The sequence below is a fragment of the Musa acuminata genome, chromosome BXJ1-2 (genome assembly GCF_036884655.1).
Source record: "Musa acuminata AAA Group cultivar baxijiao chromosome BXJ1-2, Cavendish_Baxijiao_AAA, whole genome shotgun sequence".
Classification (NCBI taxonomy): Eukaryota; Viridiplantae; Streptophyta; class Magnoliopsida; order Zingiberales; family Musaceae; genus Musa; species Musa acuminata.
In genome coordinates this window covers 23,389,227-23,416,159 of record NC_088328.1, presented here as the reverse complement: position 1 = coordinate 23,416,159, position 26,933 = coordinate 23,389,227, and the positions used below count along the sequence as shown (strand labels likewise).

Below are 26,933 nucleotides of genomic sequence, written 5' to 3'. Positions count from 1 at the left end.
ATCTGCCCTCCATGTCAGAAACCAAACCGACCGTTCTCCGTCGACGCCGCCGTCCTTTGTCGCTCTCGCGCCTCCGCCTCTCTTCATCTCTCTCGTGCTTCAGCCCCTCTCACTTTCTCGCCGTCTCTCTTCTCCGTACGCCGCCCGCCTTCTCGCCGCGTCACGCAGCACATCAGCGCCCGCCTTCCCTCCCCCGCTGGTTCACGGCTTCCTCTCTCCCTTTCTGGCTGTCGCCATCTTTCTCTTTTCCGCTGGCTCATGTCAAAGCTGCCACCAAATCTTCCTTCGTCAGTCGCCCTGTAGCGCGTCCTCGGTCCCTGCCACCGGGTCCCGGCCATTACTTATTCCGGCCTTCGACTGTCTTCTAGGAGGATAGGAAGAGGGAAGAGATGTTTTGAGGAGGGATTCGAGGAGGTTCCTACGTTTCCATAGGAGAGAGACAGAGCGCTAGAGAGAGAGGTAAGACTGTTGACTCCATTTCCTTTTGTTTGTATTTGATTCTGGAAACTCCAAAAACCCTAAGCCCTAATGGTATAAAGTCTCAAACTCCAATCTTCATCTTATTCTTCGGAAAAAGCTTTGCGTTCTCTGCTTGCTGGTTGATAGATTAGATTGTTCTGAACTTAAAATCGTAGAAAAACCCATCAAAATCTAACCTTTCTCATTGGAGACAACGATCAGGTAGCTTCTCATCAGAAACTCATGTAATTTCCTCGCCTGCAGTAGACTTGGTTTATCACCAATACTAAGAGGTTTGCTTGATCTGTAAACCCAAATACTGAATTCCTGTAGGACAAAGATGCTTCTGCTGCTTGTCAATAGAAGGTTTAGAGAACTGGTGTTATGTTATCCCAAAAATTTGGCTTTCTCACACACACAAAAGTCCAACTATGTGGATGTGAAAATGAAATGGATGAAGGATCCTTTATATGATTCTGTTAACATCCTTCTCAAATCCAAGGAGCTCCGACCACTCATCTCCCTCAAGAACATTATTTCCAAAGAACCCACTGGCTGTATCCCCATCTCTGCCGTCTCCAAGCAGAACCGCATTCTAGAAGTCTCTGGCAAGGTTGCAGGATTTCTCAGGAGGTACCCAGCTGTTTTCGAGGAGTTCACCGGTCCAAAGTACAACCTCCCATGGTTCAAGCTCACTCAAGAAGCTGCTGATCTTCATCACAGAGAGTGTAAAGTCTATGCGGCCCATCGGTCAGAGATTGTTGACAGATTGAGGAGATTGATCCTTATGTCGAGGGAGAGGAGTCTGCCTTTGAGGACAGTCCAAGGTATGTTATGGTATCTCGGATTGCCCGAAGATTATCTTAAAAATTCAGAAGAGATTTCAAAAGGATACTTTCAGATCGTGGATATGGGAGATGGAGAGCAGGGATTGAGTGCATCAATTTGTTCAAATGAGCAGGTGTTTTCTGTGCTACAAAGGAATGCAATGAAGTCAAATGGGATCCTTCACTCGCCACCATCAGTCATTGACTTTCCTCTTTTCCCATCTAAAGGTTTTCGCTTAAAGCGGAAGATTGAGCAGTGGTTAGAAGAATTTCAGAAGGTCGAGTATGTCTCCCCATATGAAACTTTTTCAAGCTTGGATCCGAATAGTGATATTTCAGAGAAGCGGGTGGCTGGGGTTCTTCACGAATTGCTCTCTCTCTTTGTAGATAACTCTGCTGAAAGGCGGAGGCTGCTTTGCCTCAAGAAGCATTTAGGTTTGCCGCAAAAGTTTCATAAGGTGTTTGAACGCCATCCCCATATTTTTTACCTCTTGCTGAAGAGCAAGACTTGTTTCGTTGTCCTTAAAGAAGCATATTGTGCTGGCTCAGAAACTGCTATTGAGAGGCACCCTCTTCTGGGAGTGAGGGAAGGGTATGTGAGGCTGATGATCGAGTCGGAGGCTATTCTGAGAAGCCGAAGGAGTACGAAACCTTTGGAAGAAATATCATAAGGAAATTAAGATGCAAATCCCGGTTCCAAGAGTAGAGAAAATCCTGATTCTGTGTAGATGGGAAATGGAAGAAGGCTGCCATAACTAGTTCTGTAAATTTCAATGGTAGCTAGAATGCCAGAACACCATAGTGGTTGCACAACATGCTGAGTTAATATTAAAAAAAAAGAGCCCATGCAAGTACTCCATTGTTGTTAATATTAAAAAAAAAGCTACTGTTTTATTGAAGCATCAGTGCGAAGCTTCAGATCAAATTACAAGATCTACGTCCCAGTAGAACTGAAGAACCCAAGATACAGGATGCATCCAATAATCTCATTAAAAAATTTCTCGTCTCTTTTGCTTATTCATGAAATATGAGGATCAAGAATCAGCTATTGTGCTGGATACTGTGTGGCTTCAACATTGAAAACCATCATGCTGCCAGAATTCATATTCCAGTTTCATCATCAGGATTGCTATTTATTACCAATGATGGAGCTTTCAAGTTAAATATGCACATCTCAAACCTAGTAGTTTGTATCAGCTAGAGTTGTCACTGGAAAGCTAACTTTCATTAGTAGCATATGTATTTTTAGTATAAGCAGGACCTCATTTTTTCGGCGTAGTCTGTATTTGCTGAATTTTGTTCATTTTGATGAAGGTAGCACCATAGGTAACAATGGATAAGAAAATTTAACTCATCAAGGGCCTGTTTTGTGGGCTTTCAAAATTTTGAATTGTGTTTCTAAAAACAAAAACAAAAAACAATTATTATTTGGATGATAGTCTGTGTTCTGTGATTGATGATTGTGATTACGAAACAGAATATGGAAAACAATTTTAAGGTGTCATTACTTGTCATGATTTCTATTATTGACTAGTGGTCTTAGTGATTATCTGCTACATTTTTTTGTTTTTACTGTAGATAAATGTCCTACTTTATGCTATTGTTCTTTTAGGCTCTTTCTATGAACACCTTGTTCAGTTCCAAATTGAATTGGGAAGCTTTTGATAGGATAGATGTGCACAAACATATATTGATATATATGTAAGAAATGATGATTATTCATGGTTATTATTGGTTTTTTTTTAATGATTAAGAATGTTAAGACAGAGTTTGTGACACAGCTACAGCATTTCTTAATTAAGAAAAAAAAAAGTTTATCTTAGAGGGCCTCCCATTGCTGAGCATTTATATCATCTTTGTCATGTAATAGCTCACTTTTTGTTTGACGATGTCATCCGCGACTCTCAGAATGTGATGATGAAGTCCGAGCACGAGCAAATGATTCGAGCTCGTCCGGTGTTCGTGCAAATGCCCTTGAACTTGTACTCTCACAACCACTTTGATATGCTGCCATTCTGCTGGATTGCTATTGAAGATTGACTCGAGGCCCCAATCCACATCATTCGAAGCCGGGGCTCTTGGAATCCACAAGCTACCTTAGCTCTGATCCATAAATCCACGCATCCGAACGCCGCCACTTCTATGGCTAACAACAGCCCACCTCTCTCTGGTCGCAGTCTCTTAGCTTGCTGTCCTACCACGCTATGTGCGTCGTACTACACCGATTCTGTAGTTGCTAAAGAAGAACAGAGAGCCGGAGATGGGTCTTCTCGGATGGCTTTGGCGAGCAGGTCCTTCTGGCTTTGGCTCATCTTCGACCGCCGAGCAGGTCACAGAAGGAATTGATGCAAGTCAACTTACCGCGATCGTCACAGGTTCTTGAGCTCCTTCTCCTCCTCTCGATAGGGATTGCCATGGCAGCTCTATCAGTAGTGTCCTGTGAATTTATCCTTCTCTTGAAAATGAAGACGGTTCCAAACTTATTAGAAGCATGCTTCACGAAAATGAACTGCAAGTGAACCAAAGGGCTTAGAATAAGTAAAGTTGGTGACTTTGTAGCCAAATCATCATTCGCTACTGCCTTTTCCTTCTTCCTTAGAATTTTACACTCCTTTGTCATCATTGCTAAACTCAAGGAAGGTTTGATTTGAAGCCAGAACTGTTATTTCATGTCCTTTTGTCCAACGTGCCTTGGTACCGTAGACCATGCGGACAAAGTGACCGACGAATTGCTCCAAAGAGCATGAGAATTCTCACCCTAGTGTTTGAATACTTGACCATGCAAGCATAACTTGTGACTAATGAATTGCCTCTGAAAATAATCAGAATATTAGCAAAGCATATTTTAGATTTGATTAACACCACAAATAACTACCATCTATTTTATGTACTGCAGGAGCAACAAATGGCATCGGAAAAGAGACAGCAAGAGTACTAGCGCTCAGAGGTGCCAAAGTCATTATACCATCACGAACTCTGGATAGTGGGTTGAAGGTGAAACAAAGCCTCCTTGAACAGAATCCGAGTGCAGAACTTCATGTTATGGAGATGGATCTCAGCTCCCTCGACTCTGTTGGCTCGTTTGCTCGATCTTTCAATTCATCGCACAAGCATTTGAACATACTTATGTAAGCATAATCTCGACTGATGCAGCTATTATGTAAAATAGCATGAAACTTTTGACCTTTATACTAAATTTAATTTATGAAATTTGATTCCATTTAATTAGCTCACAAAGTAACATTCTTATCTTTAGAACTTCGTATCAGCAATAATGCAGGAATCATGGCTTGCCCTTTCCAGCTTTCTAGAGATGGAATTGAGCTGCAGTTTGCCACAAATCACCTAGGTATTTGTTTCAATCAAGCAAGTTGCTTTCCTAATTCCACATTGCATTTCTCCAACTATTTCATATAACTTGCTAGTCTTTCTCAGTAGCTATAACACTTCTTATGGAAGGTGCATTGGATACAATGCGGCATGAGTGAAGTACTATATATATATACATATACATATATACATATATATATATATATATATATTTATTTATTTATATATATATATATTTATATATACATATATATAAGAGATAAATAAATGTGAGTGCCATCCCATGATTCTTCTGAGAGGATTTACCTGATGGTCCAAAAGAAAAGATCTGTGGGAAGGATCATAATACGATGGAGGATAAGTTATTTATATGACAGGCGACTTTGGAAAGCAACAGAAAGACATGTAGTCAGGACTTGGTATGTCCATGATGATAGCAACCAAATAGATTTGAAGTGCATTCCTTTATAACTAAAATCCTGTATTGTGGTAATTCACAAAATGAGAGATAAGCTTAGTTATCATACAGGAATAGTGACAGTTGCAATCCATTCCACTGTAAGCTTTATATATTCTGGATGATCATCATCAAGGCATGATTAAAATCAGTGCTCATTAAAAAACAAGGTTATATTATCTTGAGAACAGCCAGATCAGGTATATACTATTGATGTAAGCAAACAGTAAGAAATAATTTTTGCTTCTTTAAAATATCAAAGATGTGTCCTAATGTTTATGAATGCCACAGGACACTTTCTGCTCACTAATCTCCTGCTGGACAAGATGAAAGCCACAGCCAAAAAAATGGGAGTGCAGGGAAGAATAATCAATGTTTCATCAAATGCTCACCGAACAAGTGATGGATCTTGCTTCAACCTTGATAAGATAAATGACCAATCAAAGTTAGCTTCCTATTGGATAACTTATATTAGCAGCTGATCACATTTCAATTGGCTTACTTGATACAAACTCTTGCCACAGGTACAAACCTTTCATCGCATATGCTCACTCAAAACTAGCTAACATACTTCATGCAAATGAGCTGTCTAAGCATCTACAGGTCTGCATCAATTATGCAATTGCTGTGAAGTACAACAAAGATATATATTTGCAATTTGAAGTATCTTGCATGACTTTAATCAAGAGTGGATACATTAAGCTCCATTTAATTATCATCATCAGGAAGAGGGATCCAATGTGACAGTAAACTCTCTGCACCCAGGAGTAATATTTACGAACCTCGTTCGTCATATAGAGATGAACCCTAGTATGTACTTATTACTCATCTTCTTGTTGAGTCTCTAAGTAACTTGGAATAAATCGTTTCCTTTTTTCTTTGTAGCCTTGATGAAATCACTTGCCGCTCTTGCAAAACCAATTTTAAAGAGCATACCCGAGGTATGTCATCGATTTCAATGATTCTTACTTGGAAAGTTATAATGCTTTTTTTCTCTGCAATTGCTGATCTTTGAGTGAGCAAGCATTCCGTCTTTGCAGGGAGCAGCAACTACTTGCTATCTAGCATTACATCCGCAAGTAAAAGATGTTACCGGGAAATATTTTGCGGACTGCAATGAGGCAATGCCTTCAGGAAAAGCAAGAGATGAAATCTTAGGCAAAACGCTGTGGGAGTTCAGTGAAGAACTTCTTAAAAGAAGAAGCAGGCCTGTGTGACATCGTATGGTCTCTTTCCTCGTGTATCGATAATTCACGGTTCCCTCTACCTTACAGTGTCCCACATTATCATGACACTTCTGACCTCGAACTTATTCTGTATGAAGACTGCTTTATAAAGCAGTATGTTACGGCAGACGACACCGCTTTCTTGATCTCTTTCACCATGCTCTGCAAATGGCGGCTTGCAGGTGGGTTCCGCAGTCAAGCAGTCCTAAATGGCGGCGGCCAAACCCCGACCCGAGAGCGTGTCCGTTGCGGCATCCACCAGTGGGGCCCCGTCGTCGCAGTCGACAAGGTGGGTGCGCTTACAGTTGCATCTGGAGATGCGCATAATATTGTGCGAGGATCTTGAAACTGGATTCCAACAGACGAGATTCGTATACTGTTACGGAGAAGATCTTATCGGATCTAGGAAGAATAAACGGGTTTCGAGGATCTTCCCCGGTCAACCAACTCATTTCTTATTGGAATTACGTGGCTGGCTTCCCGCGCACACGTTTCACCGCTGCCGTCTCCCACGCCCAATAGAACCACGGTATCAATCAAACCCGGTCAATGCGTGCTGTAATTTTAAATCCATCGCATCTCATTTTCCCGATCGCAATCTTAGTAGTTGGAATTTTTTTCTCTTCTTATATCTCTACTTTTAGCGGAAGCGATGTCATATTAGTCAACTGACCGACGACAGCTGTTTGCTTTTATGTTTCAGAGCCGCAGCACGCAAAACAAAGTGTTCAATTGCTGTGTAAGTCAACCACGGTAGAGAGATCGGAGAGGCTGCGTTCCCACGCTCTGTGCTCTGATCCGACCTCTGCTGCTCCTCTTCCTCTATTTATCATCCACGGCAGGAGACTTTAAAGCTTCCATCCAATAATCCGAAACAGAGGCGCAGAACGAAGAGAAGGGAAGCAAACATGGTGGAGATGGATTCGGGGGAGAAGCGCCTCAACGAGCTCGGCTACAAGCAGGAGCTCAGGAGAGAGATGGTGAGTCTCCGTCCTCACTTTCCTCCTCATCTCTCTTGTAGAGATGGTGAGTCTCAGGAGCCTTGTCTGCTGCGGTGTACAGACTCTGTTCAAGACGCTGGCGATATCGTTCTCGACGATGACGCTGTTTACGGGGATCACACCGCTCTACGGCTCGAGCTTGCTGTACGCAGGGCCGGCCAGTCTCGTCTGGGGGTGGGTCGTCGTCTCCTTCTTCACTTGGTTCGTCGGCATCGCCATGGCGGAGATCTGCTCCTCTTTCCCTGTAAGTGCTCGTTCTGAGGTCTCAGATCATGATCTTTGCGGGTTTCTTCTTCGATCTTGCCTATGGTGTTCTTTATATTTTCAACCATTAAGGATCTAGCCTGAAGAGTGGTACTATGAGACCCTTAAATTACCTGCTCTGAACCAACTTGTTTGTCGCATCTTTCACTTGTTTTGATCTAATCTTAAGTCTCTGCTTACCATGGAAGCATGGCTTTTGCTGCAATCTAATCTGTAATAAAGGAAATGATCTCCTCCCCTTTGGGAATCGAATGCGCAATGAATCCATGAATTAATTTCCAATGGTTTATTTAGATTGTATTCCCTTCTTTTTGTGAGGAATGTAGGTATTTGCTCTGTGGTCTGAATACTGAAGGAGCCATTTCCATTGCTAATTGGATTGCATAGGCTCCATCATGCTCATCCAAACCTCAGCAGTATTTGCCAGAAGGTTGATGATGAAGCTGAAGTTTGATATATTTCTCATCAACCCATTGTCTCTCAGTTTGAAAACACTCCTGATTTATAGTAGGATAATCATATGGAATATACAGTGTAATACGGCAAATTTGCGGAACTATATGCAATATTCTATTGGCGAAAACACTCGTTAAGCTAATTTTAATTTTTGACAGACCACTGGTTCACTGTACTTTTGGGCTGCTCATTTGGCTGGACCTGTATGGGGTCCCTTTGCATCATGGTGTTGTGCTTGGTTGGAGGCTATCGGACTTATTGCTGGAATAGGCACTCAGGTTTGATAATCTAAAATTTTTCTTTGTCATATCTATGTAATTGCAACATTACCAGTAGACTCTTTCGATCATACTCTGTACAAGAACAATGCAAAATCAATGGTTTGATCATCTAAAAGTACTTAATTCTGCTTAAGATCGGAAGTAGTCAGTCTACCGATATTGCTATTAATCTGAAGATGATTTTGTTGTCCCAGGCTTATGCAGGGTCACAAGTACTGCAAAGTATCATTCTATTATGCACTGGGACAAACAAAGGTGGTGGATATTTTGCACCTCGTGGAGTCTTTCTAGCTATGTACATTTGTCTTACAATTATATGGGCAGTCCTCAACACATTTGCATTGGAAGTCATTGCTATAATCGATATAATCTCTATATGGTGGCAGGTAAATGTTTATCCACATGGTAGACTCATCTGTCCCACTCCATTGCTTTTTTCTGGCATCTTATATGAGCTGCAGATTGGCATGTAATCAGATAAGGTTGATGTCTACCGTGTGTTTACCTGATGTGATGATGTGTACTGTGTTCCTAGTGTCTATTTGCATATCTTAATCCATTTTGTAGCATCTGAAATTGCATAAAACGTGTTCCAACATTGATCATATGGATGGTAATGATGATGCAGGTGATTGGGGGTTCAGTTATAGTGATCATGCTTCCCTTGGTGTCTCTCACCACCAAGCCTGCTTCCTATGTGTTCACTCACTTCGAAACAGCCCCAGATTCGACCGGTATTACCAGCAAGGCATATGCAGTCATCTTATCTATTCTTGTAAGCCAGTATTCGCTATACGGATACGATGCCGCTGCCCATCTAACGGAGGAAACGAAAGGCGCAGATAGGAATGGTCCGATCGCTATTCTGTCAAGTATCGGAATCATCTCGGTGTTCGGATGGGCATACATCTTAGCTCTCACTTTCAGCATCCAGGTACCGTTTCCAACTCTGATACTGTTATTGGTGCCATGGCTCGACTTGTTCATCATGTTGAGGATGTTTCCTATTGCAGGACTTTAATTACCTGTATGATACTGGCAATGAGACGGCTGGTGCCTTTGTGCCGGCACAGATTCTGTATGATGCATTCCATGGGAGGTACAATAACTCTGCCGGAGCCATTGTCTTGCTGTTTGTCATCTGGGGTTCCTTCTTCTTCGGCGGCCTTTCGATCACGACAAGTGCTGCCAGAGTGGTAAGTCAGCAATGTATAATCATTTGTCTTTAACGATGCAAGCACATAAATGGAGATAAATCTCACCTCTTATGAGCCTTGATTATCCTACTACTCAATCAAAGTAAGACGAAACATGATTATCACTACTATTACTACTCGCAGGTGTATGCATTATCGAGGGACAAAGGAATCCCGTTCTCGTCGGTATGGCGGAAAATACACCCCAAGCACAAGGTTCCTGCCAATGCAGTATGGCTGTGTGCAGCCATTTGCATCCTGCTCGGCCTCCCGATCCTTAAAGTCAATGTGGTGTTCACTGCCATCACTTCCATTTGCACAGTTGGATGGGTTGGTGGCTATGCAGTGCCGATATTTGCAAGAATGGTGATGGCAGAGAAGAGGTTCAAACCTGGTCCATTCTATCTGGGGAGAGCAACAAGACCCATTTGCTTGGTGGCGTTCTTGTGGATCTGCTATACTTGCTCAGTCTTCCTGCTGCCAACACTGTATCCTATCAAATGGGATACCTTCAATTATGCACCCGTTGCTTTGGGTATTTGTCTGACTCTTGTAATGCTGTGGTGGGTTCTTGATGCCAGGAAATGGTTCAAAGGGCCGGTTAGGAACATCGATGTGCAAGATGGGAAAGTCTGAATTGGCACACTCATTTTTTTAAGTTCGAGTAATTCAAACAATGGTCATTTGTTAAGATAGAATGTAATAAAAAGATACAGAAAGCTGGCAGAAGATGGGTGGTACCATTAGAGTGGACTACAGATGGGAGGCAGATTGGGTTTGTTCTCTTATGGCCTCTTGTACTGCAGTCAACAGTGATGGCATCAGCTTCTTGTTTGTGACAATAATGCCTGTATCAAGATCGAGGTACCTCCCCTTTGAGAAATCCAAATTGTTTCCAGCAGCATCTGTCGCGATACCACCAGCTTCTGCAAAATATATGAAGGAATTGTAACAATCTGAAGAAATTAAGCTTTCGGCTTAGGTAACACCTAAAGAACATGATGCATTCTGGAAGAAGACTTATCTAATAAATCCTTACACTAATCTGATGTAGTATCTAAGAATCCACCAAGTAGAACAGTTCATGAACCTGAAGGTTGTCCCTACCTGTGACAACAATAGAACCAGCAGCATGGTCCCATATCTTCTCGCGATATCCTTTATGTGGGAAGCGTAGATATATTGCACCATCTCCTCTCGCCAAAGCACCATATTTGGCCTGACTGTCTATTCTAACTGGTGGTGCTTGGACTCCGAGTTTCTATTTGAACAAGTATCATCAAGTTTAATTTGCTATAGATACTCTAATTCGAATACATAAATTAATATGTTCTTAGTACCTTTGCTATTGCACTCGACAAGTCATGCAGGGAATGAGCTGCTTCATACGACTCGAAGAATGATGCATCAGCAGGATTTTCGGTAGTGCAGACAGATATCTGAATGGGGTGGGAAAAACGTCAGGCAGAAAGTAAACCTTGATGAAATAAAACATCAAGGAAAACACTACCTTTGCTGCCGAAGGTTCATGTAGCAACTGCATATAGGCACCACAACCGGTTTGAGCAGAGAAAAGGCAGCCAATTTGATTTTCCGAAGAGTGTCCATCAAGATTAGCAATAGATGTAAAAGGAAGATTTGGACATGCCAAAACACCTAACACTACTCTTCCTTCATCAAGCAATGCTAAAGCAATTGCATATTGGTCTCCCCGTACGAACCTAAATTTGGATGAAAGACCATGAGACTGGAAATGGAATATTTTTGGCAATAAATCATAAATAAAAAGAAGTTCATCCTGTTAATCATGGATGTATTGCTTGGGATGAGATAAAAATAATAATAGTACAACCATCATTATCAGAAAAAAAGCTACAATTTCCTCCATCCTTCAGAAACAATTCCAATTATTGCTGGACTTAATTTAGTTTTAGGAAGGAAAAGAAATGGTCCAGGCTTTGACTGCATAACATCCTTAGCCTCATATGCCTATTTTTCTTTTTGTGATGTTTGCAGTTTCATCATGTTACTAGCATACTAGAAATAAAATATAATAGATCATCAGGACTGTGGGTAATACAGTGTTGATTATCTCATATTGCAAACATATAATATCAAACAATATTTTTATGATCTACACCCCTTGTTAAGGACATAATATATTGGCTTTCTATTGACTTCTCTAGCACTGTATTGCAAGTATGCTATAATCATTTCTGGTATGCTCATACGTCCTATGTCTCTCCCTTCATTCTCTAGTTAGGTATGTCCGTAAATATCAAGATCCACTGTCCTTGCTGTTTTTCTGTAGCGATAGGTCCATCAAACTGACTTAAAAAAACTATATCATAACCAACAAAGATACATATGCTCTTTGAAAAACTATATTGTAAGTTATCTAATGTCATACATAAGCTCTTTAAAACTATATTGTAATTTGTACATAAAAATCATTATCTACTACAAGTGTGATGAAAGCTTGGATGCAACAAATTAAAAAAGCACATCCGCCGATTAAGACAATTATACATGCAGATTTCAAAGCAGCCCATAGAATTACATGAAGGCATGGAATCATATAAAAGAAAAGGATGACCCAAGCATAAGACAATAAGTAAAAGCAGCCTTACCCCTACAAGCAGAAATGTGGTTTTTGCCATTTGAAGCCTAGTCACTTAGGTCTTAAACGAGCATCGTTAGCATGATGTCATGCATGCCATATCAAATCATAGGTTGATGTGCCACTGATAGCTATAGTTCTCCTAAACGAGCAATCATTAACTACATCTATATGGATGGTAGGATTTCTAATAGGTCTGGGTAAACTAATACCAATTAATATTAGCAAACAAGGATATACACATAAAATTGTTCAAATACAGTGCTAAAAGTATAAAAAAGAATTAACCAACCTAAGGGAAAATAGGTTTGCAAAGAAGCATACATCATATGGCAACATATTATAGTTCCATAAAGATGTATCATCTAGTGGAGTGATTTAAGATTTAGAATAATGTCTAAATCTTTAATTCCAAACCTAATCAAATGACATCTATGATTAACTTGTACAAAGCATTGACATTATATCATATATAAAAATTGGAGACAAATTTTTAAGCTAGAATTACATATTTACCCTTTAGTACCATCTATAGGATCCAAAACCCAGTGCCGGCCATGAGGGCCTCCATCAGATTTGCCACTGTCAATTGCAGCAAGCACATCTTCCTCAGACACAGATATACTGTATGTACCTTCAGAAGAGAAAGTATCATTTACAAGATCTGTAATGCGTTTCAGTGTTTCTTGAGATTCATCCTTTTGTAGATCTGCCGAATCCTAAAGGAGTAAAATATCATTGCTTTTCAGTGAACTTAGACAACGAGAACTAATACATTTTAGACCAAAATTATATGCACCTCTTCAGCCACCAAAGAAAACTTTTCAGAGGGAAGTTCCATCTTCAAAACAAGACTGACAATTGCTTGTGAACCTGAAAATACGAAAAAGATATGTTGGTAGGAGGAATATACTGATTATAATGTTCCAATGATCCCCATTCTGTCCAGCTTTAGGGATTCCTCAATCATTAACTCAATTATATTGCTTACAAACAGTACGAAAGAACATGATGGTTCAAGATGGAAATCTTCACAACAATTTAACAGCTGATTTGATGATCTTGAGGACACCTTATTGTGGTATATTCATCCAACAACCAGTGATAACATCAAGGCAAGAGTTTGCTGTAAATTCAATTAATTGGCTACTACAGTCTGGAGAAACAGCTGTTCCTTGATTGTTGTAATGGCAATGGAACCATTATTAGACACCAAAAATATAAGCAGGGAGGTGCTACTCCAAAAGCAGTATTATATGAATAAATAATTATCTTTTCACGTGATGCCCACAGCATACTGGAATTGAAGGTGACTATATTTTTCCAGGGAGGTGCTACTCCGAACAATATTTTGCCAGATAACGAACTGGAAAATAGTGGCTATTATTTATCTTTCATATAACAGAGGCAGGAGATTCATGACCATACAAGTAAGTGACTCTCAGAGATGAGCTTATTTTTTCAAATGATTTCTTAATTATGTTTATTCTAATGGGTACATCCAGACTCTAATGAAGGTAGGACCCATTAATTATTATTGGCATAAAATCTAAAAAAATAGGGACAATACCGAACATGCTCCTTATTTTCCGGAATAGTCTGGATCCGAAAGAAATAATACAAGCATATCTATTAGCAGAAAAAAAATTTGCAGTAGAAATTTTTTGTATTGCCATGTGATATCACCTAACTGCATGGACGTGATAAAAAATAGAAATATCCACTCAGAAAATGTGGCACTATAAAACAACACCAGCATAAAATATCTACAACCATCATATGTCTAATCATGACCACCTGTAGAATCTCACAAAAGACGTTTATTTTTTTTAGCAAATATTGGTTATTTTCCCAGCATATAGTGCCAAGAAGAGAATATTTGATGAGATTGTACCATAATCTGCGACTGTAACAGGACTTTTATCTGCTTTTGATTGAATATCTGATTTCAAGAGTGCCTTTTGTACTGTCTGCAAAGTAAAACAAAGCATATTCACAATCTTCAACAACAATGCAGGAAGCAGAACATATAATAAATCAATGAAACAAGGACAAGGCATATACCAATCCTCAATATGTTATGTAGACAAAGGGTGAATCAATAATATGCCATTTTTAGTATCCATTTAACCAATAGACCAGAAACCTTAACATAAAGACATATTAATCCAAGCTATTTGTTTCTGTGAGGCTCATTCCTTTTTTCTTTGAATGACAGCAGTGGAGCACCAAGTACCACTTAGGTCAGATGAACATATCAATACATGGATTTCTCAGTTCATGCGGAAAGACCGGAAACTCGTCCAAAGCCCCTGCATCCATAACTACGGCCTAAACCCTTTTACCCGGAAAATTTAGTACAATCACCACTAGCGTGTAATTTTGACCAAAAAAGCACGCTTAAAAAACCTAAATTTCTAGAAAAAATTTTAACTACGAAGCCAGCTAACACCATGCACAAAGATTGTCGCAAAGTACACTCCAATATTGTTATATCATATGGCTTGCAATGCAGTCCCGAAATTTATTAGCTATGACCCCAACACCTCCAAACTATAATTTTCGTACGATAGCTCTGTTAGCAAGGGAAAACAAGTCCAAAACAGTCTCTAAAGACGCTACTACAGCATCAACTCGGAGCCACATGGCGAGATCGTTTTCCCTCTACTAGCGCCCAAACTGGTATGACCAGGGAAATCAACACAAATATAACTGCAAGAATTTCCAATTCCATCCATCCGACCCACGCACCTGGCAGAGGCGGGCGGCGAGGGACGCCGCCTTCTTGGCGGCGGCGAGTTCCTTCTCGTAGGAGGACGAAGACATGGAAGACACGGGAGACGAAAATCCGGTGCGGTAGGAGGAGGACGGGCTCGGTGAGGATCGAGGAGCAAGGGGGCGACACAGGGGGACGAACAGGTGACGGCGGTAGGGTTTGGGCTTCGAGAGAGGGAGGCAGAGCACAGGAGGCGGTCTGGATGAGGACGCTGAAGCAGCGAACAATGGGCTTCTTCCGTGCCTGAGTCGGATCCCGGCCCGCGATGCCATTTGGGTGCTTCCATAGGGGACACCACTTTTAATCTTTTTATTTATACAATATTAAATATCCATAGTACATTAATATATGTAATATGTTGGTAACATAACCATAGGGAAAAAGAGATATTATTATTATTATTATTATAAATATTAATTTGAGAAAAATAAAAGGAGGAATTAAGATGAGAAGAGAAGAGGGGATGAATGGGAGACACTTTTATGGCATTCCTACGAAGGCAAGCCTGCATAGAGTAGGATTCCCATTCCAATTAAAATTGCCAGCTGTCACCGAAGCACAAACACGTGAGCGCGGGCTGGAACTTGCCATGCGCGCCAAAGCGTCACCGGACTTAACGGATCACGCGTTCCTCGCCATGCTCACGCCTCGTTACGACTTCCTCCGTGAAGCCTCGATGATGGAAGTATAGCGGACAGATGGACGTCCAAGAGAAGCATCCATGTCTGTGGCGCTGGCACCGGTGGCAGGACGGCCTGAGGCGGCCTTCGGTGGTGCTGCTCCTCGGAGCCATATCCTTGTTGGGATGGTCATCGCTCCAGTCTACCCCGGCCTGGGTGGCTGTGGCCCCGGCGGCCGCCCCAGCCACGGTCAAGGACGATGTTGCCGTCGCCGGGAGGAGGAGTTGCATGGAGTTCTACCGCCCCGTCGGGCCTAGGAATGTTGTCTTCTCCATCAAGGAGTTCGGTGGGGTGGGCGACGGTAGGACTTCGAACACCGAGGCGTTTCGGCGGGCCGTGCGTCGTCTCGGGGAGTTCGGAGACAAGGGCGGCGCTCAGCTTAATGTCCCTCCTGGGAGGTGGCTGACCGGTAGCTTTAATCTCACCAGCAACTTAACCCTCTTCTTGGAGAAGGATGCGATCATTCTGGGCTCTCAGGTACATCAAAACCACGATTCTATTAGGTTTCAGGCACTTCAACATGGACCAACATTTGATCCAATCATCATGTCAAGGATATGAAGAGCTCTAATTTTCTTGGATGCTTTGAGTATTAAAGCTTCTTTCCTTCCTTAGATATCATATCAAAAAGATCCGAGACCATTTTAAAGATCTTTGTGTAACCCATTGTGTAGGATCCGGAGGAGTGGCCAGTAATAGAGCCATTGCCATCATATGGGCGTGGGAGAGAGAGACTGGGGGGACGCCATATTAGCCTCATTCATGGGGAGGGCCTCAGCGACGTCATCATTACCGGTCTCTCTCTCTCTCTCTCTCTCTCTCTGTGTTGCATGAATAACTACACATTTGGTTCAGAAAACAAAGCGATGTGATCGACAAGCATATGCAACATTGCATACCAAATGTTAAAGAACTTGTTTTTGTCTAGAAGAGAAGAAATGCTGAACGCCATACTCTGTTGCAGGGCAGAATGGGAGCATTGATGGCCAAGGCAAAATGTGGTGGGACTTATGGTGGAATAGAACCCTGAAGCACACAAGAGGTCACCTGCTTGAGTTGGTGAACTCAGAGAACATTCTCATCTCCAACCTAACCTTCCGCAACTCTCCATTTTGGACAATACACCCAGTTTATTGCAGGTCAGCCTTCGGTACATCGGTTTTCATGGCTGCTTTCAGATACTTTTCTCTCACAAGAAAGTTTCATCTTCTTTCAGTAATGTGGTGTTAAAGAATCTCACAGTTTTGGCGCCACTTCATTCTCCAAATACCGATGGGATTGATCCGGGTATCTTGGCTTATCAGTTAATCCAGTCAAAGGACCTTTCAGTAGATACTAATTCATCTTGTTTCCGGCCTTTGTGATTCCAGATTCAAGTTCACATGTCTGCATCGAGGACTGTTACATAGAAAGCGGGGACGATCTCGTCGCTGTGAAGAGTGGCTGGGATCATTATGGCATCGCCATGGCTCATCCTAGCTCAAACATAGTCATCCGAAGGGTCTCAGGAACAACTCCAACTTGCTCCGGTGTCGGAATCGGCAGTGAAATGTCTGGGGGTGTAAGCAACGTGGTGGTGGAAGACTTGCATGTCTGGGATTCTGCGGCTGCTGTGCGATTGAAGACCGACGTCGGACGAGGAGGATACATAACCAATGTCACTGTGACCAATGTGACAATGGAAAGAGTTAAGATTCCTATAAGATTCAGCAGGGGATCCAATGACCACCCTGATGAGGGATGGGATCCAAAGGCTTTCCCCAGAGTTAAAGGTGTCCGTATAAGCAATGTCGTAGGGTTTGATGTAGATAAAGCTCCAGTTTTGGAGGGCATCGAGGGCGCGGTCTATGAAGATGTCTGCATCAGAAATTTCAGCTTGTCTGTAACAGGCCGTGAACCCCAATGGCACTGCGAATTCGTTGCAGGAGAAGCCTATGACGTTTCCCCCTCGCCATGCCTGCAACTCAGCAGCAATGGGTCTTCGTCCTGGTGCAGACATTCATCATGAGTACATGAACAAGATGACAGAGAGAGTTTTGTTCCTTTGCTTCTCTTTTATATCAGAGAGAGAGAGAGAGAGAGAGAGAGAGATTTAGGCTTGAATTTGATATTCATTCCATCTTCCTCTCTTCTCTTTCGAAAGAACAATGGTAGATATTTATAGTTCTACTAAATCCTCAATTTCTTTATAATCTTTTCAACAAGTAATCTTCCTACAGACTGATAATCCAATTATTTCACTAGTGTAATCAGTAACCTGAAACTCATCAGCTCAAAAGCGAAAAGCTTTCCTTCTTGCTTAAACATATAGCAACAAGAAGGCCCTGAAGAAGGATGAGCTCATCCTTATTAATGAAGCAGGCATCTGCTCCTGCCTGCACAAGGTTGAAGAATCAGTATCAAACTCATCAGTTTCTCTCTGACTGCATTAGGATACAAGAATACAACAGAGAACTGATTGTCCAGGAAGAATGATTGGAAATTCAACTCATGTTGCTAAGGGAGCATAGTAGCCAAAACATGCGAGGATATGAGTTTTAATCTTATCAAAGATTTGGAACAACAATACCTGAAACTTCTTCCGAGATTTATCCACTGAATGTTCAAAATGTTTCAGTAAGCATTTGTTTCTGATTTACTCTTTTGTAAATTGAAATACATACTGCTCTTTTACTGGTATACACAACTTTCAACATCAACAAGCATTAAATTTAGATTTAAGTATTTTGGATTTATGGTTTGAACCAAATGAGATTAATGGATCAGTTATTCTGGTGAAAATTGATATTGACTTGTTATATTTTTTATAAATTGAAGGTTTCAGGTAAAATTTTTGATGATATAACATAATGTTGTGAACTCCAATACTATTTTTACTATTTATCATTTTAAATAAATAAATAAATAAATAATATCAGAGCCCCTAGATGGAGTTAGGAGGCACATCATGATGTGAAAAGAAATGCTACTCAAGATTCGCAATACCGTACCGTACCGAAGTTTCGACCTGGGCTCGGTACTGGTACGGTACGGTATACCGCTCGGTACACCTAGGTGTACCAAACGGTATATTCAGGCGTGCCGAGCACTGTAGCATTGCTACAGTGTTGGAATGATAACATATGATCCGCGTACCGGAAGCCTATCGGACCGGTACATACCGCCCGTACCGGACGGTACGGACCGGTACTGCAAATCATGATGCTACTATTCTTTTTCCCTTCAAATATCACCTACAATAAACAACATAAATTAGTGCATATTGTCGTATAAGCATGAAGTACTATACAATTTAATGGGCATATTGAACTAAAGCAAAAGCTTGAATCTTGCACTCTCTGTGCATAGAAAGTAAATACGGTTATATGCACAGTAAAATACTTTGACACATATCTTAAATTTGTGTCGGAGAAATTAATCTTTATTCGTTCAACAAAATACATATATATAGATATTTATAGGGCTAATTAAGTATTACCTATATAGTTAGCTATCTTTAGCATCTCAATCTTTATATTTTCAAGAGTTACATTAAGATTCCTATACTTACAAAAATAAAATATTTAAGTTTATTTCTTCTTACGTTGTTGACAAAAGTACGCTATCATATATGAAAAATGATATTAAAATAGGATCAAAAAGTAATTTTATAGTTCGATTCTCGTCAATATTAATTTCTCATACTATAACTTATGTGAAAATAGTAGTTGAGAAACCAACAACAATCGACGGATAAGGAGGTAAAATCAAATCACACGAGAGAGAGAGATCCTTTTTACCGAGTGTTTCTAGGAAGACATAAAAGAGAAAACGTGAAGCAATTGAATAGTACTGTCTCACTTTGTTTCCCAATAAAACCTCTCTTTTTAATTTTTTTTCTTTGGACGATAAGAATAGCATTAAAAAATTATTTTTTTACTATGTTTTAACATTATTTTTCTCACATGATAGCACGTACAATATTTTCGTTAATAAAATTGATAGTGTGGGGAGGAACATAATTAAATATTTTATGTTCGTAAGTATAAAAATTATAATATAACTTTTGAAAGTATAAGAACATAATAATTACAAAATTACAAGAAATAATCTATATATGCTTTAACTTATCAACGTCATAATTGTGGATAGTGAATCTTTGCATGAAATTGGTCTCGTGCTAATTACGTGTACATAATCTGAGGTTTATAACAGATTGGAGGATTTTTAACCATGAGACTGCTGTCAATTCCGTAGGTTAGATATAATAAAACCACATTCACATGACAATTGGAGGTGATCACCATTCCGTTCAAACCAAAATCGAATCAAATCAATAATTTAATGAGTTTGAATCAAATCGGAGATAATGTGTATGAAACTGGATATTTTAATTCAAAGTTTATTGAGAATTAAAATTATCTGAAATTAATTTGGTTTCGGAATCGAAAGCTGACGTTTCGGTCACCCCATAACAAATTCATGATGGGAAACTGACGAAACCTCATCGTCCGTTAATGGACAGCGGGACAGCACGATTGGACGTTTGGACAGGATCGCCGTAGGCGCGTCGGGACACGTACACCGACGCCATGGTGCAGCTCTGAATCTTAGCCGAGAGACCGGTCACGAGACGATGGACACGTACATCGACGCCATAGGAGTGTTACGGAATATTCCGATGCCTTTCCTAAGCTTGATCGCTCGAATCTGGAGACACGACACAAGGGTCTCTGTTTCCTGCGCTGTGGAGAACCGAATCCAATAACGTGACAGTGCACCACCTCGTCGTGTCGCCAACTATGTCGTAACGTAGAGAACACGTTGAGCATTTTGCTTGAGTATAATATTTTATTCCAGACATATTATGTGTTCACATGAAGAATCGGAATTGATAACTGATACTTCGACGATGCTTAGTCAGTTCGACTGTAGGATGTCTCCTTTTTTGATGGGATTCCAACATGGTTTTTATTTATGCAGTCAACCAGCTTATGAACTATATCTATTCCACGTGCACATCCTGCATAAAATAAAATATAAAGTTAAAGATTCATTTTAGCATTTTGATAATGGATCACTTAAGATTTAATCATACTTAAAATATTTTTTATATATTTAAAAATATAATATATAAGTTCCTTTCATCAAGTCTAAATTTAAGTTAACAAGTGTTAATATCTTATAATATAACATGTTGATTCATAATAAATTATTAATATAATAATATATATAATTTTAATTTTAAAAATTATTTTAACTTTTATTATTTTGATCAGGGATCACTTAAGCTTTACGATTTTATTTATATCTAAAATAATCTTTATATTTTTAAAAATATAATATATAAATCTTTCGATCAAATCTAAGTTAACCGACATTAAAATCTATTTACGTAACATATTGACTTATAATAAATTATTAATATAATAATATATATATATATATAATTTAAATTTAGAAAAATATATATCTTGTCGTTGAAGATGAGAGGTTGGAGGCAGTGAGGGAGAGTTGGACGATGCACTTACAGAATACTAAACTAAATGATTGTTATTTAGATTGAAAGAGAAAAATTCTTCGATGATATTTAATTAAAACCAGACTTGAGTATATTCTGTATGAACCTGCATTATGTTCGATATATAACTTCTAGAATATTAGATGAATGAGGGATTATATATATATATAGTGATTGAGGATGGACAGGTCCAATGGATTGAATCCCTTTGTCTCGTTTAGAGACAATAACATAATGACATAGTAATCTTATTATATATCCAGTAAACTTCTGAATTATTGGATCTTTTAGATGAGATCCGATCCGATAAGAGTAAATAGAGATTTTTGGATAAAGATTCAATATCTAATAAAAATAATGTATTATAATTAAATAATAAAAAAACTCTATAAATATGAGAGGCTAAAAGCAATATGTACGAAGAAAAAAATTATACAAATGATTTGAGAAGCATTGAACAATCTAAATTTTTCAATAGCTTCCTCCTGTCATTGATAATGATCTTAATTTTTTTTAATTATCATATAAATATATTATAATATTTATTAACTTAAACTTATTTAAAAAAACTTATATGTTATATTATATATATATATTATTTTATACATAATTAAAACCATAAGAATTTAAATGATAATAATCAAAATCACAAAGATTAAAATATTTTTTTAATTAAATTTAAATTATATATATTATTATATTAATACTTTATTATAAATACATAAATAATATAAAATATTTATATGTTATGTTTTAAAAAAATATATTAATTATTTTAGACAGAATAAAATATAAAAACTTAAATGATCCATAACCAAGATCACATACGCTAAAATAAATCTTAAAATTAAAATATATCGAGAAGCATACTTATATCAATCACTAATAATTGTGTTGAATAGGTATGACCGATACCCTTAAATTTCATGATATCAAAATTCAAACACAAACAATTATATCAGTCGCTAAATTTAAGCCAAATCATTTGGTCACACAGAGCAAAATGTAAATATATTGAATCAAACTTGCGAAAAAAGAAGAAAAAAAAAAACAAGTGAGACATTATCTTTATTATAAGCGTCAAACAGCGGCTGTCAAGTCAAGATCTTGAAGAAACATAAAAAAGTACTAATCCCATATACCACATAATTAGACTGCAAGAGAGACTTATTTTTTACTGGTTTAGCAATGCAGTAACTCGTCTAGCCATCCATTCGAATGATACAGCGGAGGCTCTCCCCCTTGAGCATGAGGTCAAAAGCCTTGTTGATCTCAGAGAACGGCACGGAATGGGTAATGAACTTATCCAATTCCAGCTCCTGCAACATCAGAGTGTGCCAAGAATTACTTATTACGGAGGGACCATCAGATCACATTAAGCTCAACTCTATATCAAACTCGGTCTACACCTCATTACCTTGTTCATATACTTCTCGACGACCCCGGGGATATCTGTACGTGGCTTATAGTTCCCAAAGAAGGTTCCTTTTAGGGTTCTTTCGTTAAGAAAGTTCACAGGGTGCGTCTTGAATTCAGCATCTTTGTGAGGCACCCCGACAAGTACAGCAACTCCCCAACCCTGTAAGATGACAACCTTCAGAATTATGAGACATTGCCGTATATTAGATTTCTGAAAAGCAAGTTCACGAGGCAAGAGAAGTACATCATGAACACACTCAAATGCAGATATCATGGCGTTTATGTTGCCAGTGCATTCAACGCTCCGATCAACTCCACCATTAGTCATTTCGGCAAGCACCTGTAAAAGTGATACATTCATCATGGGAAACACAGGTGATACATTTATTGAAATACAAATACAATGTCACACATGCTTAGTAGCTAGCAGCTTTCTTCCATTTGGAAATATGTATAGTGGCAAATGGAGGAGATGAAATGTGGTATCCATCCCATTGATCGTCAACTAACCCACTACCAAAATAAGGACTATGCATTTGCTTGGACTGATATGGTATATGTTTCATACTATTTATGAACTCTTTGCACATAATTTCTATAATTTGGACTTGTATATTATTCAATAATGGAATAATTCTTGTTATACTACTCTATGCAATGCATTTTCTTGAACACTCTTTATTACAGTAACTATAGCATGTTCTTGGTGATAGCATGTGGATCATACTTGAACATGAGGGGCTTTGCACAATGAGATCATGACAAAATGAGATATTTGATAGCAACTACAGAAGAATTAAATTGTGAGCCTCAGGAACAAACCTCTTGAACAGGTTTCTTATGGTCTGCAGGATTCACAAACTCAGTCACGCCAAACTTCTTAGCTGGTGATAAAACAAAATGAAGTTAGAACACAAATAGCTTGATAAGCACAAACAAAAATAGTGAGAAGATCCAAACATAGAAATAGACTCAAGTGAGGTAACAGTTCATTAATCCCACCTTCCTCAAATCTCTTAGGGTTAAGATCAATACCAATAATCCTTGATGCCCCTGAGGCCCTTGCCCCTTCAGCAGCCTAATTGAATAGAAGTTATGATGTCACAAACTAAAATAATATTTTCATTAAAGGCTTACGGAACAACATAACGAGAGGAAAAGAGAGACTCACTGCAAGGCCTACAGCTCCAAGGCCGAAAACAGCCACTGTTGAACCTTTTGGTGGTCTTGCAACATTGACAGTAGCACCATAACCTACAAGAAATCAACAAGATCAGTCACTCTGTTGTCCTCCACATCCATCTGTATGGCTCGATAGGTGTCGGCGAGACTCACCTGTCGATATACCGCAGCTGATAACACAGACTTTATCGAGCGGAGCTGCGGGGTTGATTTTGGCGACGCATCCGACATGGAGGACCGTGTACTCGCTGAAGGTGGAGGTTCCCAAGAAATGGTAGATGGGCTTACCGTTGATGGAGAACCTCGACTGCCCATCACTAATCATCACTCCTCTGTCTGTGTTTATTCTGAGGAGATCGCACATGTTGCTGTCTTCGGACTTGCAGTGAGCACATTCCTTGCATTCTCCCGTGAAAATAGGGAGGGCGTGGTCCCCCGGAGCAAGATCGGTGACACCCTCCCCCACGCTCTCCACAATTCTAAGAGCACCAAACAAGAACAAAGGTAACGAAATTGTGTTTCAGTAGACAAAAGCTAACACAGCTTTCTAGCTGAGACGAGATGATCCATACCCTCCAGCTTCATGGCCAAAGATCCGAGGAAACACAGGAGTCTGGCCCTTCGCTTCCCAGAAGTAGACATCAGTGTGGCAAAGAGAAGTGTACAGGATCTTGAGCCGAACCTCCATGGCCTTGGGAGGCGCCACCTCGACCTCTTCGATCACTAATGGCTTCCCGGCCTCCCAAGACACCGCGGCTGAGCAACAACCCAACCATACGAATCCAGATTCCATTAGCATCACAAGATTAATCGGAACTAAACAAGGCGAAAAGAACAAAACGATCAAAGGCCAACCTCTGCATTTGATGACCTGACCAGCCGTGCTCGACATCTCTTCCGCTCCTTCTCTCTCTCTCTCTCTCTCTTCGATCTTTCTCTTCGGTACACTTGAATTTGGAAAGACCAGCTACAGGGTTACTTATAGCCGGCTGTTAACTAGCATAGCGAAGAGAGAGAGAGAGACAGAGTTCGTTCCTTGATTACGTTCCCAATATTTTCCGCCGTCGCGTGGCAGCCTCATACAACGGCGAAACCAGGACCCGGTTTTGGAATACGGTAGTCTGCTGTAAGTATATTATTATCCTGTACCCGCGAATGAGACAAAAAGGGTGAATCGAGTAGCCAGGCTCTCAATCTGTGGAATGGACGAAGGTTCAGGTTATGGGCGGGAGTGGCGTACGTGGGAATCGCGTCGGTCTAAAACCGAGCGCTGGTTTCGGCAATTGATCCCTGGTTTTCGTGGCCATCCGCGGTTTTGTCGGTATCACCGTCTTTCTCTTTCTCTGGTACCTGTTCTTCGTTCGGGCCCCATTTCGCACGGGATTTGCTGGGATTTATTGTGACTTGCAGCATGATTTCTAAAATTAAAATTTAGAAACTTATCCATTATCCTGATAATTATCATGCAGTGAATATTATATTTAAAATACCCAAAAAATAAGATTTAAAATTAAAATTTATTAATAATAATTTTTTTAATAACGAATAAGGATTCGACCCAACCGATAAATGTAACTTTAATGAGAGTTTTTTCTTAATTAAAAATATTTTTATATATTAAATGGCTTATAAGATTACACCTGTATTTGAATGTGCAATAATGTATTAATCAATTGATATGCATATGTGAGTTGAATATGAATATTTCTTGAAGTGAACACATCAATTACATTTGTAGAATCTAAAGTATACAGCTCAAGAAAATCCAAAATACCCCCAATACAACCACTTCAAAGCTCTTCCGGATGAGACTCAGAAGCACTTCCTGTGGACAATGGAAGGGCCATATTCTTGGTACTCCTCCTTTGAAATCCACGACTGTTTTCAATGCAAGAAAAGGAAGGAAAAAAACACATTATTAGCATGCATAAACTGGAGTTGAATCATTCACAAAAAAATAGGAAAAGTAATTGCAAGATGTAGACATGCATGAGATAACAATAATAATAACAAATAGGTCACTTGTCTATCGTTACCTGTTCGAAACTGCTGATGGAGGCGAGGACGGAGCCACCAATCCAGACACTATACTTGCGTTCAGGAGGGGCGACGACCTTAATCTTCATACTCTTTGGGGCGAGGGCACTGACCTCCTTGCCCATGCGATCATCGATTCCAGGGAACAAGCTTGTGCCTCCGCTGAGAACGATGCTTCCGTAGAGATCCCTCCTAATATCCACATCACACTTCATGATGGAATTGTAAGTGAGCAAATGGATCCCACCAGCTTCCATACCGATCAGTGATGGCTGGAAGAGCACCTCCGGGCACCTGAACCTCTCTGCACCAATGGTGATCACCTGTCCATCCGGCAGCTCGTAGCTCTTCTCAAGAACGGAACTGCTGTTAGCTTCCTCTAGTTCATTCTCATAATCCAGGGCAACATACGCAAGCTTCTCTTTGATGTCCCTAACAATTTCCCGCTCAGCGGTGGTAGTGAAGGAATAGCCTCTTTCTGTAAGGATCGTCATCAAGGCATCAGTGAGATGACGACCAGCTAGGTTCACACGAGAGATAGCATGAGGGAGGGCATATCCTTCATAAATCGGGACAGCATGGCTCACACCATCACCAGAATCCAGCACAATACCTGTCAACAGATGCCGCAGATCATCATGTAAAGAAGATGCCTGAGACTTCAATGCTCGATCTAAGTCAAAGCAGGGCATTACCGGTCGTGCGACCACTGGCATAAAGGGAGAGAACAGCCTGAATTGCCACGTACATGGCCGGAACATCGAAGGTATCAAACATGATCTCGGTCATCTTCTCTCTGTTAGCCTTGGGGTTGAGAGGGGCTTCGGTGAGCAGCACAGGGTGCTCCTCGGGGGCCACACGGAGCTCGTTGTGGAAGGTGTGATGCCAGATCTTCTCCATGTTGTCCCAGTTGTTGACGATGCCGTGCTCGATAGGGTATGACAGGGTTAGCATACCCCTCTTGGATTGAGCCTCAGCACCAATATAAATATTTTTATTGTTCATCCCAATCATGACACTGGTGTGACGAGGTTGCCCGACGATGCTAGGGAACACGCTCCTGGGTGCATCATCTCCAGCAAAACCAGCCTGCGGTTTTGGCAACATGAGCTACTCCAACAGTAATCGATCGATTGGAACATAGGAGAGGAAGAATCGAATGTCTGACCTTGACCATTCCAGTGCCATTGTCACAAACAATAGTCTGACCGTCAGTATCCAT

General features: G+C 40.2%; 7 protein-coding genes across 9 annotated transcripts; 4 read left to right on the top strand and 3 right to left on the bottom strand.

The window, feature by feature from the left end:
- The first annotated feature begins 8 nt into the window (after positions 1–8).
- Positions 9–2,564, top strand: LOC103976057 (protein WHAT'S THIS FACTOR 9, mitochondrial). Of its 2 annotated transcripts, none has more exons than XM_009391239.3 (2): positions 9–459; positions 793–2,564. In XM_009391239.3, exon 2 carries the CDS (start codon positions 800–802, stop codon positions 1,955–1,957), a length of 1,158 nt encoding a protein of 385 aa, XP_009389514.2. In that variant the 5' UTR covers positions 9–459; positions 793–799; the 3' UTR covers positions 1,958–2,564. The 2 variants fall into 2 exon arrangements, with proteins under 2 accessions (XP_009389514.2, XP_018677656.2); XM_018822111.2 differs by having other exon boundaries at positions 9–681.
- A 635-nt stretch (positions 2,565–3,199) lies between these two features.
- On the top strand, positions 3,200–6,445 carry LOC135599986 (short-chain dehydrogenase TIC 32, chloroplastic-like). The gene is made up of 8 exons (XM_065094109.1): positions 3,200–3,661; positions 4,183–4,414; positions 4,556–4,635; positions 5,365–5,518; positions 5,598–5,676; positions 5,799–5,883; positions 5,959–6,014; positions 6,114–6,445. Exons 1-8 carry the CDS (start codon positions 3,547–3,549, stop codon positions 6,288–6,290), a joined length of 978 nt encoding a protein of 325 aa, XP_064950181.1. The 5' UTR covers positions 3,200–3,546; the 3' UTR covers positions 6,291–6,445.
- A 36-nt stretch (positions 6,446–6,481) lies between these two features.
- On the top strand, positions 6,482–10,339 carry LOC135599919 (amino-acid permease BAT1 homolog). The gene is made up of 8 exons (XM_065094106.1): positions 6,482–6,828; positions 7,003–7,279; positions 7,362–7,544; positions 8,179–8,298; positions 8,496–8,687; positions 8,930–9,235; positions 9,315–9,497; positions 9,642–10,339. The coding sequence occupies exons 2-8, from the start codon at positions 7,208–7,210 to the stop codon at positions 10,131–10,133; spliced, it is 1,548 nt and encodes a 515-aa protein (XP_064950178.1). The 5' UTR covers positions 6,482–6,828; positions 7,003–7,207; the 3' UTR covers positions 10,134–10,339.
- Positions 9,548–15,180, bottom strand: LOC135599935 (3'(2'),5'-bisphosphate nucleotidase-like). Of its 2 annotated transcripts, XM_065094108.1 has the most exons (9): positions 14,869–15,180; positions 14,012–14,087; positions 12,917–12,990; positions 12,634–12,836; positions 11,008–11,218; positions 10,838–10,936; positions 10,605–10,758; positions 10,239–10,423; positions 9,548–10,129 (listed from the first exon to the last, which is right to left on the bottom strand). In XM_065094108.1, exons 1-8 carry the CDS (start codon positions 15,163–15,165, stop codon positions 10,251–10,253), a joined length of 1,287 nt encoding a protein of 428 aa, XP_064950180.1. In that variant the 5' UTR covers positions 15,166–15,180; the 3' UTR covers positions 9,548–10,129; positions 10,239–10,250. The 2 variants fall into 2 exon arrangements, with proteins under 2 accessions (XP_064950180.1, XP_064950179.1); XM_065094107.1 differs by having other exon boundaries at positions 10,114–10,423.
- Positions 15,181–15,515: 335 nt separating this feature from the next.
- On the top strand, positions 15,516–17,631 carry LOC135612696 (probable polygalacturonase). The gene is made up of 5 exons (XM_065109290.1): positions 15,516–16,050; positions 16,248–16,368; positions 16,538–16,712; positions 16,790–16,860; positions 16,944–17,631. The coding sequence occupies exons 1-5, from the start codon at positions 15,592–15,594 to the stop codon at positions 17,579–17,581; spliced, it is 1,464 nt and encodes a 487-aa protein (XP_064965362.1). The 5' UTR covers positions 15,516–15,591; the 3' UTR covers positions 17,582–17,631.
- Positions 17,632–22,069: 4,438 nt separating this feature from the next.
- Positions 22,070–24,690, bottom strand: LOC135599903 (alcohol dehydrogenase 1-like). Its single transcript, XM_065094105.1, has 9 exons — positions 24,530–24,690; positions 24,247–24,430; positions 23,828–24,153; positions 23,664–23,746; positions 23,495–23,570; positions 23,315–23,376; positions 22,737–22,832; positions 22,491–22,652; positions 22,070–22,392 (listed from the first exon to the last, which is right to left on the bottom strand). Exons 1-9 carry the CDS (start codon positions 24,564–24,566, stop codon positions 22,276–22,278), a joined length of 1,143 nt encoding a protein of 380 aa, XP_064950177.1. The 5' UTR covers positions 24,567–24,690; the 3' UTR covers positions 22,070–22,275.
- Positions 24,691–25,365: 675 nt separating this feature from the next.
- LOC103976062 (actin-66-like) lies at positions 25,366–26,933 on the bottom strand. The gene is made up of 4 exons (XM_009391245.3): positions 26,880–26,933; positions 26,407–26,800; positions 25,711–26,324; positions 25,366–25,552 (listed from the first exon to the last, which is right to left on the bottom strand). Exons 1-4 carry the CDS (start codon positions 26,931–26,933, stop codon positions 25,487–25,489), a joined length of 1,128 nt encoding a protein of 375 aa, XP_009389520.2. The 3' UTR covers positions 25,366–25,486.